At 33.2% G+C, this 10,791-nt stretch overlaps 1 protein-coding gene across 1 annotated transcript; it reads left to right on the top strand.

The window, feature by feature from the left end:
* Nucleotides 1–5,737: 5,737 nt before the first annotated feature.
* On the top strand, nt 5,738–9,620 carry LOC107960646 (SNF2 domain-containing protein CLASSY 3). Its single transcript, XM_041112113.1, has 4 exons — nt 5,738–6,763; nt 6,888–7,052; nt 7,437–7,926; nt 7,965–9,620. Exons 1-4 carry the CDS (start codon nt 5,858–5,860, stop codon nt 9,368–9,370), a joined length of 2,967 nt encoding a protein of 988 aa, XP_040968047.1. The 5' UTR covers nt 5,738–5,857; the 3' UTR covers nt 9,371–9,620.
* The last annotated feature ends 1,171 nt before the right edge of the window (nt 9,621–10,791 follow it).

The raw sequence follows: 10,791 nt of genomic DNA, 5'->3' as shown, positions 1-10,791 counted from the left end.
GCAAAGCAATCTTGACTTTTTTATAAAACTTACCTCTGAAAAATAATTAATTACTTAAATGACTTTTTTTTAGAAAAAATATAAAAATAACCTAAAATCTACAGTAAAAGTTGGTGGATCTGTAGATTTTAGTTATTTTCGTATTTTTTAAAAAAAATAAGTCATTTAAGTAATTAATTATTATTTTTAGGTTAGTTTTATAAAAAAGCCTAAACTTTCGAGTCAACTATCATCCAATTAATGCTCATTTTTTATCACTAAACTATCAATTTATTTAATTTGGTCACCCAACTATTGTCTCCTTTTTTTGCCACACAACTATCAATTTTTAAATTTGGTCACCCAACTAATCGAGATTGTTTTTTTTTGTCCATTTATATTTTGTATTAAATCTCTGACGAGCGGTGGTGTAACCGTTAAAAGATCAATATAATAATAAATTTACACCTCAACTTTTACATATATCGATTTAGTTATAATTTTTAAAAATTAACACTCAAAATTTACAAATGATCTTAATTTGATCCTCGAAATTTACCTTCCTATTCCGCTTTCCTCACCATCACTACCATTGTTGCCTCCATCTCCATTTCCTCCTTTTTAAATTTTCCAAGCAAATAAATGCATATCATAACATTAAGCAAGAACGACTATGATGTGTTAAAATCAATGGTTCAAGGCTATATTGTAAGGTACTAATAAAAAATAGTCCAAGGATCCTCCGACAAGACCTTTGTGTAATCCTCATTCAACTTGGAATTTGCCAAGTAATAATCATTCTCAATGTCTATAAGATGAAACAATTGATTAAGTTTCCATAACACGGAGATATTGCTGAGGATATTGAAACTACTACACCTTATTGATAACTTGATCACCGCAATATTTCCAATGCTCTCCTCCATCAGATGGTGGACTCTTTTAGAGAAACAAATCAAAGGAATATCATCTACGACTTCCTTCTCAACATTCTTATCCAATTGCTTCAACTTCCTTTGAGGGATAATTTGTTTTACCCATTTTGCCCCATACGTTCAACAATTTATCACGAAAAGACATGCGATCCATGCCCTCAGTCGATTCCATACAAGGATCAATATCCTTCATATGGTCTTCTTTTCAAAATTGAACCTTTTTTTGTGGCTTTACCACGATGACTTGCCTTTGGAGGTTGATTCATTCTACAAATTGTAGACATCAGAATTTTTTAAATTTGTCTAACTTCTTATAATTTTTATTTACCCAATTTTAAAAAAAGCCAAAGAAAGGAAATTTAAAAAATATAAATGTAAAATATCATTTTTCTTCTCTTCTCTCCTTTCTTTATAAATTATTTATTTTACGAAAAGATCATGATTATAAATAGTTAGTCAATTATTTTTGTAACACCCAACTCAAATAATGAATGCCACATTTAACATTAAACATTCTTTGTCCTATCAAGTACTTATAAGTTGGGCTCTTATTAAGATCAAATTACCCTTTTTAGAACTTAATTAGACTAACAATAAAATTTAATTCCATTCCAAACTTATTTCAGGTTTCTTTTGGCCCAACTAAAAATTTTTAATTTTAGATCTATATATCTTGGGATAGTGTCATAGTACTATAGAACTTTAGCTTCAAAGTTGTCCTGTCTCGAGACAAATGAGTGCATGTATTGAGACAAAGGGGCTTATTTCTCGAGACATAACCTTGATACTGTAGCTTTTTTTAGCTTTGAAGTTCTTGTGTCTCAAGACACATTCCATACGAGACCCAGGATAGGAGACCTGAGAATTCTATTTTCAAACACCTTCAAATCATATCAAAACTGTCCACGATCATTCCAAACAATAATCAAAGCTCATAAACTACGTAATACCTCATATTTATTGTTCAAAATATGTTGAATTCAAATGTCAGAACAATTAGACATTTTCTTTCTTTCTTCATTAATTTACCTATGTACATGCCATACTTTATACCATGAAATTTATTTCATACCCCTTTTTCTCCCAAGCATTGATGATGTGGTGAGATCTGTCGAGGCCACTAGTTCAAACGATAACTTCAATCGGATATTTCACCTACGCGTTTTCAATCCGATCTTTCACCTATGTGTTGAAAAATAATGCGTTAAGCTCATAAAAACTTAATAAGTACCTATGAATTCAAATAATACCATTTATTTATTTATCATAAATATTATTATTATAGTTGATTAACATATCTTAATAGTCAATAGGTTATTCACTTAAAAAAATAGTCAATAGGTTATTCCATATTTACAAAATTCACTAATACTTTGATTTACTAATTTTATCATTTCACGGATTATCGAGATCAAAACATTTTTCTAAAATCACTTACCACGACTTTTTAGCTCATGATAAACATGTTGGAACCAGATGGATATATGGAACATATCACGATACACAAAGCACAAAAGTGCTGGAAACACAGGCATTGAAGTACATAACAGAACAAAAGGCATCGAAGTGTGATATCACAAATAACACGGGAGTGTTTGGGTTCCAATGGCATGCCAACTATATCCACGAAATTCAAGGTTAGTCTACATGGGTACTTTAATATCACTGAATTTACAATAATTAATCATGTATACTTTATTCAATTTTCACAATTTCATTACACTTTGACATTTCTTTCATTCTAGTTTATTATTTAATATTATACGAATATATAATTTCAAACATTAAAATTTTCAAGAGCATTTTCTTTACACTTTCATTTCATGCCTAACCACGATCTTTATTCATACTAGTATTTATTTCACAATTTTCACAATTTAACTATATTTTTACACTTATTCAATTTAGTCTTCATTTTCACGATTTAAATAATAATTGTAATTTCAATTACAAAAATCACAAGAATTTTATTCACTAAATACTTGGTCCATAATTTATCATATATTTCATACTCTCTACATCATTTTCACTTATCTAATAATAACACATAAAAATTTCACATATTTTTCAATTTAGTCCTTTTTACCACAAAATTCATTATTCACTACCTATTCATTTCAAATCAATTTTCTTCCATGTAACACTTCACTTGAAAAAAATCTTTTCAACGTTTTTAATAATTGTAATCATTTTTTAATATTGTACAATTTAGTCCTTAATTATAAAAACCCAATAATTATCATAACATTATTCTAATTCCAACTTTCATTCAAATTCATTATCACTTATCACTTTAATTAAATAATTCATCATAATATCTTATTGGACATACTTAGATCTATACACTTTGCTTTTCTAATTTAATTATAAATTTACAAAGTTCACAAATTAATCCTTGATAACAAGAGAATTCTATGGTACTTACCTATAACCAACCTCAAATCACTTGTTTTTTTCCTTCTCCTTATTACTTGATTCACTCTCTCAATTTCTTTCTTCAACAACACGCGAAGATCATAAAACTTCCTATGAGAAATCTTTCCTTTAACATAATTTTTATACTTTTTTAGCAAGAACATGATGGAACTTTGATATTCTTACCTTGTTCTCTAAATTTCAAGTCTTAGCTTGATTTTCTCTCTCCTCTAACATGAACATGCAACGTTCTATTTTGTAATCAAAGTTCACTAGATTGTTGGAAGTTTGATTCTACTAAAAACTTTGGTGTAATTTCAAGGATTTCTCTCTCAAATTCGAAAAAAAGGATCAAGTTGTAAAGAAAACAAAACTTATTTTCTTCCGTGGAGAGGCATGAAATGATGGAAGGGATGATTATAACTTTCTTTTCACCCTTTTTAATGACTTAACCATTAATTAATTAATTAATTAATTAAAATACCTAATAATAAAATAATTATAAATTAATCATAAATTATTCCAACCAATCATCCTTCAACACCATTCATCCTTAATTATTATACCTTAATAATTGATAATTATTCAAATTTATAAATAATCATTTTGCCCTTCATAATTCTCTATAATTTCATCTTAGAATCACTATTCACTTTTTGTAAAACTATGATTTAGTCCATCATATTGCTCTACTTTTTTATTTGGTCCCTACTTATTAATTTTGTGTCACTAGAACTTTTGGGTTTTTTGTAATTTTGTCATTCAACCTTCCCATATTTACATTTTAATCCCCCAATTTTGAATAATTAGACTTGAGTCCCAAAGTTTTTCACATCATTATGATTTAGTCATTACCTTAAATTAATATATCACAATATACTTCTTAATTCAACTTCTTTTGGCATCTATCAACCTTCTCTTTTATCATTTATATTTCTTATTTTAGTTCACTAAGGAATCTATTATGCACGATTCTCACTTATTACTACTTTTATAACATAACAATTTTAGGGGTGTTACAATTTTCTTTTTCTTTATACTAATTAATCAAACAAAAGTATGTAAAATTTGTTTTACCTTCTTTTTGTACTAGTTTTAACCGATTAAATAGTATCTATATCTATACTTATTATAAAGCCCTAACTATGTTGGTGTCACGAGTTAACAGAGTACCAACGTCGTAGTTAGGAAAATATGAAAATACACTTCTTGTACAAGTAAATTATATTATTTTGAGATTATTTTTATCATTATATATTTTTATATAGAAAAACGTATACACATAATAAGATTTAAACCTATACTTTTATTTGTCGGTTAACTACGAGTTGGCTAGCTACAATGGTCAACTTTCATAGCATCATGGTCCAATATTGGTTTAATCGACATAGGAGGCCTGGTGTAGACATGAAGACCAGCAGTAAGAGACCATCTTCGCCATGAAGTCTACTGCAAAATTGAACTCCCGAAAGACATGCTGAAGCTCAATCTGCGAATCTTAATCCATTAATTCTTTGATCTATTGGACAATAGTCGAAAACCATCTCAACAGCAGCTTTGTCGTCCCTTTGTAGCTTCTTAACTCAAGAATAAAGCCTTATTTACTAATTTTGATTCAATGAAAAATCCTTATTTATTATTTGTATCAATTTTAAAAAAATATATATTTATATAATTTTATTTTACTGTTTAAATAAAAAAATATTTGATGCACCGTTGATATATAAGCCTCATACACCACTTGTGAATAATGACATGACATGACATGTCAACATTAAACTAAACAAAAAATATGAGGACTTGTAAATAAATACAAATAGTTTTGTTTAAACATCAATAATATATTATACATAAATATTAACAACTTTAGATTTAGTATATTGAGTTTAAAAGTTTAGGGTTTAAGGTTTTAACATTTATTTATAATTAATTATCGTTTAATTATGTTTAAATAAAATTATATGTATTTATTTATAAGTCCTTCACTATTTTTTGTTTTATTTAATAATGACATATCATGTTATTATTTATGGATGGTGCATGTAACTTATGTACAAATAGTATATCAAATATTCTCTATATTTAGATTAGTTTTTAGAAATATAGTTGTTATATAATTTTATCTATTTTATTGGGTTAAACCATTGTTTGTAAGTTAACCTTGGCAACAGTTCTCATATTATGTGAACAAATAATAAAACCTTTATTCTGTTTTAGCTTTCCTTACTACTAATTTTGATTCAAACATAATGGAAAGGCTTTTCAGTTGCACTTGCACTTAGGTTTGAGGCTGTCCGGGATTTTACTAGCTCCTTTTGTCTCTGATTTGTCCACTCCTCTGAATCGTGGGCTGACAGGGCAGGGCACTGCAGGCGTCCCTTCGTTTGACCTTGGCCTCTTATTTATTTTACATTTAATTAATTTTTAACTATTATATTTCCCAAGTTTATATTGTTATTGCATGCATTTGCCTTGCCTTGCCTTTCTCTTCCTTTCATTTTTTCTTACCGTTTTCGAATCAAGTCACAATGTTGAATGAGTCGATGTCGGTCGCTTCAAGAACAAGAAGCAGGAAGGGGAAAGCGCCGTGTGGTGATAGCAGCAAGCAAAGGAAGAAGACACTGGCGGTGGAGGAGGTGCGGTTAGCGGCAACAAATATGGCAACGCCGCAGTCTTCCGTCAATGGTAAAGTGTCTTTGGCTTCTCAAAAGGGCACGGCTCAAGTTCAAACCTTGAGAGAAGAATTCGACGGTGAGTTACGCGGAAAAGATGGAAACGACCCTGAACCTGATGTTATTTGTCTGGGTAGTAGTGACGATGGAGATGAAGACAGTGAGGATGATGAGGCTCCCACCTCTACAAGCGGAGAGGATAATTCTGACTCAAGCGATTTGGATTATAGGGAGGATAAAGGGAAGGGAGAGGATCCTCAATCCTCTTCCAGTTCGGAAGATGAAGTCGAAGAGACGCCAAGCCATGGCATTGCCAAAAGAAAGGCTACTGAGGTCGAGTTCGTTGGGGAGAATGGTTCCACTGTCGATGAAGTCGAAGATACGCCAAGCCATGACATTGCCAAAAGAAAGGCTACTGAGGTTGAGTTCCTTGGGGAGAATGGTTCCACTGTCGACGAAGTTGTAATGAAGCCTAAGAGTAAAAGGAGACGGTCCGCCTCTGCCAAGTCCGGTAAATTTCACCTTCTTAGTATTTTTGTGGATTCTATTTTGGACAACCAAGACTCGGATTCTAGTACACTGGGAGAGGACCCCATTCTCCAACAAGAAACCTGCGAAAACCCTTTGCCTCTCAAGTTCACTTTTGGAGTTGAGGACTCAATTGTTCCGGACAAAAATGAATTTGAGAACGAAATGGATTCACTCTGGTCTGAGATGCAAATTTCTCTTATGTCTGATCCAACTTCGACCCTGCCATCCCCGGTATGGTCAATGCTTTAGCATGTTTTCTTCTCTTTCTTGTGAACATTTTGACTCAGCTTGTCTGCATTACGTATTTGTAGATTTGCACTGAAACTAAGATTTGTTACGTTGAATTGGTGAACAGTTGGAAAATGAAGATGCTGATGTATCTGAGTTTGAACATGACACAACAACCCAATCCCTGTGTCTTCAAGGGAAGCATCATCTTGTGTTAGACGAAGAGATTGGAATGAAATGCAAATTTTGTTCTTTCCTGCTGCTGGAGATCAAAGATATCTCACCGCCTTTTGTAAGTTGTTTGTGATACTTCCATGTTTCATGCTTAATATTCTTCTTCCATTTTATCTTGGATGGAAGGGTGGAGCCAATATAGAGTGGCATGATGGTAGAGAAAAAAACTCTGTTGAAAGCATTGTTACTTGTTATAGTTAATTTACAAAGCACTGATAGATTTTGTTGAATTTTGAAGTATATAGGTATTGCTGTTGTGATGAATGCTAGGAATTTTGTTAGCCCATAAAACAGTTCCAATGAGAATTATGCTGCTATCCGAGCTAAATGGCTCAATAATAGTCTAATCTCTAGGAGCCTTGTATATATATGGCACTTGACTGAATTGTTCTTACTGGCTTCAGATGATTGATTATTTGTAACTTGGTTTTGCTTGATTCAGATGACTGATCGTTTTGGAAAATATGAGAGGCAATTCTCTGGCATTGTAGATTATTCTATGTTTGATGGCCTTCACTGTGAAGACTCTAACAATGATATGTCTGGTTTTGATCACTCTGCTGAAATCGAAGGCACAGTGTGGGAAATCATTCCCAACTTAAAAACTAAACTCTACCCCCATCAGCATGAAGGTTTTGAATTTATTTGGAATAACATAGCAGGAGGGATTTATCGTGACAAGTCAAAAAACTCATCCAAAGGTTGTGGTGGATGCATTATATCTCATGCACCCGGTACGGGGAAAACGCTTCTAACTATTGTCTTTCTTCAGACGTACTTAAATGAATATCCGAGTTGCAGGCCAGTGATTGTTGCTCCTCGCAGTATGCTACTCACATGGGAAGCTGAGTTTAGAAAGTGGAAGGTTGACATTCCCTTTCACAATCTCAACACTCTGGATTTTTCTGGCAAGGAAAAACCGAAGGCAATTGGTCTTTATGAAAATTCAAGCTGAAAGTTCCATGTCAAGATAGAGCTCTTGCCCGACGTCTGGTTAAGTTGCTTTCCTGGAAATCTGATAGAGGCATTTTGGGAATCAGTTACAAACTTTTTGTGCAACTTGCTGTAGTAGATAATGAGGAGAAGCACAAGTGTACAACATTAAATAAGGATGTAAGCAAAATCCTTCTTGAGCTTCCTGGCCTTTTTGTTCTAGATGAAGGGCACACACCTAGAAATGATGATACGCTTATATGGAAAGCTTTATCAAGAATCAAAACAGAGCGTCGTATCATACTCTCAGGAACTCCTTTCCAAAATAATTTTGATGAGCTCTTCAACACTCTCTACTTAGTGAGACCGAAATTTGCTGAAGGAATCCAGTCTAGACATCGAGTAGAGGTTAATAAAAAGTGTAGTGATGAAGGAAAAGAAGCAAAAAGGAAATGGGCCTATTTGACTGGTTCCATTGGCAAAGATGATATATATGAAGCTGAAAAATTGAGAGAGCTTAAAGCTGTGATTAAGCCCTTTGTGCATGTACATAATGGTAGAATTCTACAAACTACCCTTCCTGGTTTGAGGCATTCTGTGGTTGTTTTACGGCCCTCTGATCTGCAGAATAGAATCCTCGAGCGTGTTAAAGAAACAAAAAATGCATTATTGCGCGACTATTATGTGTCTTTGATCTCCACCCACCCTTCTTTGTTGCAGCAATTATCCAACAAGGAAGATATTAAGGAAAAAGTCAGCTCCATTGTTAGTATGGATATGCTAGAAAGGATAAGACTGAAACCCGATAAAGGAGTTAAAACGAAATTCCTCATGGAACTTCTTAAGCTTAGCGGGGCTCTGGGTGAAAAGGTCTTAGTTTTCAGTCAATACCTTGAACCATTAAACCTAATAGTGGACCAGATAAAAGATTTTTTCAAATGGAAGGAAATGGAGGAGATATTGTACATGGATGGGCAATGTGAGATGAAGCAGCGTCAAAGGGTAATTAATGTTTTCAATGATCCAACGAGCAAAGCAAGGGTGTTGCTTGCATCAACAAAGGCTTGCTCGGAAGGTATAAATCTTGTTGGTGGTTCTAGAGTGGTTTTGCTTGATGTGACATGGAACCCCTCTGTGGAAAGACAAGCTATATGCCGTGCATATAGGCTTGGACAGCAAAGAATGGTATACACTTATCACGTTATCTCATCTGGGACTATGGAGGGGTTGAAATGCTATCGACAAGCCGAGAAGGACCGGTTATCGGAGCTATTATTCTCTGCTTCTCACAGAAGGGATGATCATCACAAGAAAGGATTTAATTGCCCGGAGGATAAGATCTTGGAAGCGATGGTAGGGCAAGAGCAATTCACTTCAATGATTGAAAAGATAATAAATGAGCCCAAAGATTCTGACTTGATTGTAACTTATGGAGGTCTGTAACAGGTTTATATCCATGTAGAAATTGGACTCAAGGAATGCCAAGTTTAGAAGTTGACAGTGTTTGCTTTTTGTTCGGTCTGCTGAGATTTTGAATCCTCATTGGTATGTTGGTCTTGGTGTTTAGCTTTGGAGGTTGCATACGTATATTCTAAGACATCATTTGTATGCTAATATTTTGTTTTTCCTTTTTGTAGACAACAACTAATTATGATCCTTTAATGTCATTTCCAAGAAACATCTTTCTATAGACATGACAATGAATGAGGAAGATAAGATCAATATCAGCATTTCTGCCATCTCAAGGAGTATCAATTCTAGCCATAGTACCATTTATTTTAACATATTTAGTTGCTAGCAGTTTGTGATATGCATTGTTTTTAGCTGGGAAGCAAGATAAATGGACAGGCTGCGTCCAAGGTAAAAAAGGAATGAAAGAAAGTAGCTACCAATGCTAGGCTGGCTACCAAGCGGAAGATGATGCTTCATTTGAAGACATGGGGTTGTTCCATTTTTAAGTTTTAGAAATGCTTTAAAGCAAACAAAACATGCAAAAGCTATTCAAGTTTATAAAAGTAAGAGAATTTAATTGATTTATTTTAAGACGTAGGAAAAAAAAATCAAATGCGGAATAATTTAATTTAGTAATGGACGGTAAAGCTTAACAGGACTAGTTGTTTCTGTGAAAATTCTTAAGTTTGATTTTAGGGTTTTAATTTATTTTTATTTTTCTTCCTTTATTTAGATTATATAGTGTATAAACACATTAACTCGAGATGAAATACAAAAAAATTTCTTTCCATTCTATTTTCGTATTTTTTTTGGTATTGATAAACACGATAACATGGTATCAGAGCCTCTTGGCTTGATTTAGTGGGTTTATTTTTGTTGTTTTTTAATGCGAACCGTTAGAGTTTTTTTTGGGTGAGTTTTTCAAAGTGCTTGTTTGGGTAAATCGTCGGCACAGGGAGGTGCACCACCAAATCTATGATCGAGCTACAATTTTTAGCATCTAGTAATACCATGCGTGAGCGTCACACGCCTCTAGAGTGTTTAGATTCTTCTTCCACGCGCCAACACGTGGGGGTGCGTACAATGGTGTTTGATTACCGTTTTTTACTCCAATGTCAACTCCGGGTTTCAACCAAAGCCCAATGACCAAGTTATCAATCCAATGTGATTCGGAGGTGTTTTGGATTTCTTGTTATTGTTTACAAGGTACTGTTCAAAACTATTTGGTTACACTATTTAGGTACTATTCATGGGTGTTGTTCATGAATATTGTTCACAAGTATTGTTTTTGGTTGTTTGTACTCTTTTTATTTTTTCGAGTTTCGTTGTCTTTTGTCATGGCTTCCTTTACTTCATTTGCAGATTCAGGTAAATTTAATGCGTGTCTTATTTCCTCATCATCCAAATGGGTC

This window comes from Gossypium hirsutum, chromosome A05 (assembly GCF_007990345.1).
Source record: "Gossypium hirsutum isolate 1008001.06 chromosome A05, Gossypium_hirsutum_v2.1, whole genome shotgun sequence".
Lineage (NCBI taxonomy): Eukaryota > Viridiplantae > Streptophyta > Magnoliopsida > Malvales > Malvaceae > Gossypium > Gossypium hirsutum.
The sequence above is the reverse complement of the archived record's forward strand: the minus strand, read 5'-3'. Positions and strand labels throughout refer to the sequence as shown.

Bases quoted from the DNA above. Each gene is read 5' to 3' on its own strand.
- LOC107960646 (XM_041112113.1), top strand. From the start codon at position 5,858: ATGTTGAATGAGTCGATGTCGGTCGCTTCAAGAACAAGAAGCAGGAAG. The intron at 7,053-7,436 runs GTAAGTTGTTTG...TGCTTGATTCAG, and splicing joins AAGATATCTCACCGCCTTTT to ATGACTGATCGTTTTGGAAA. The intron at 7,927-7,964 runs GTCTTTATGAAA...TTCCATGTCAAG, and splicing joins GGAAAAACCGAAGGCAATTG to ATAGAGCTCTTGCCCGACGT.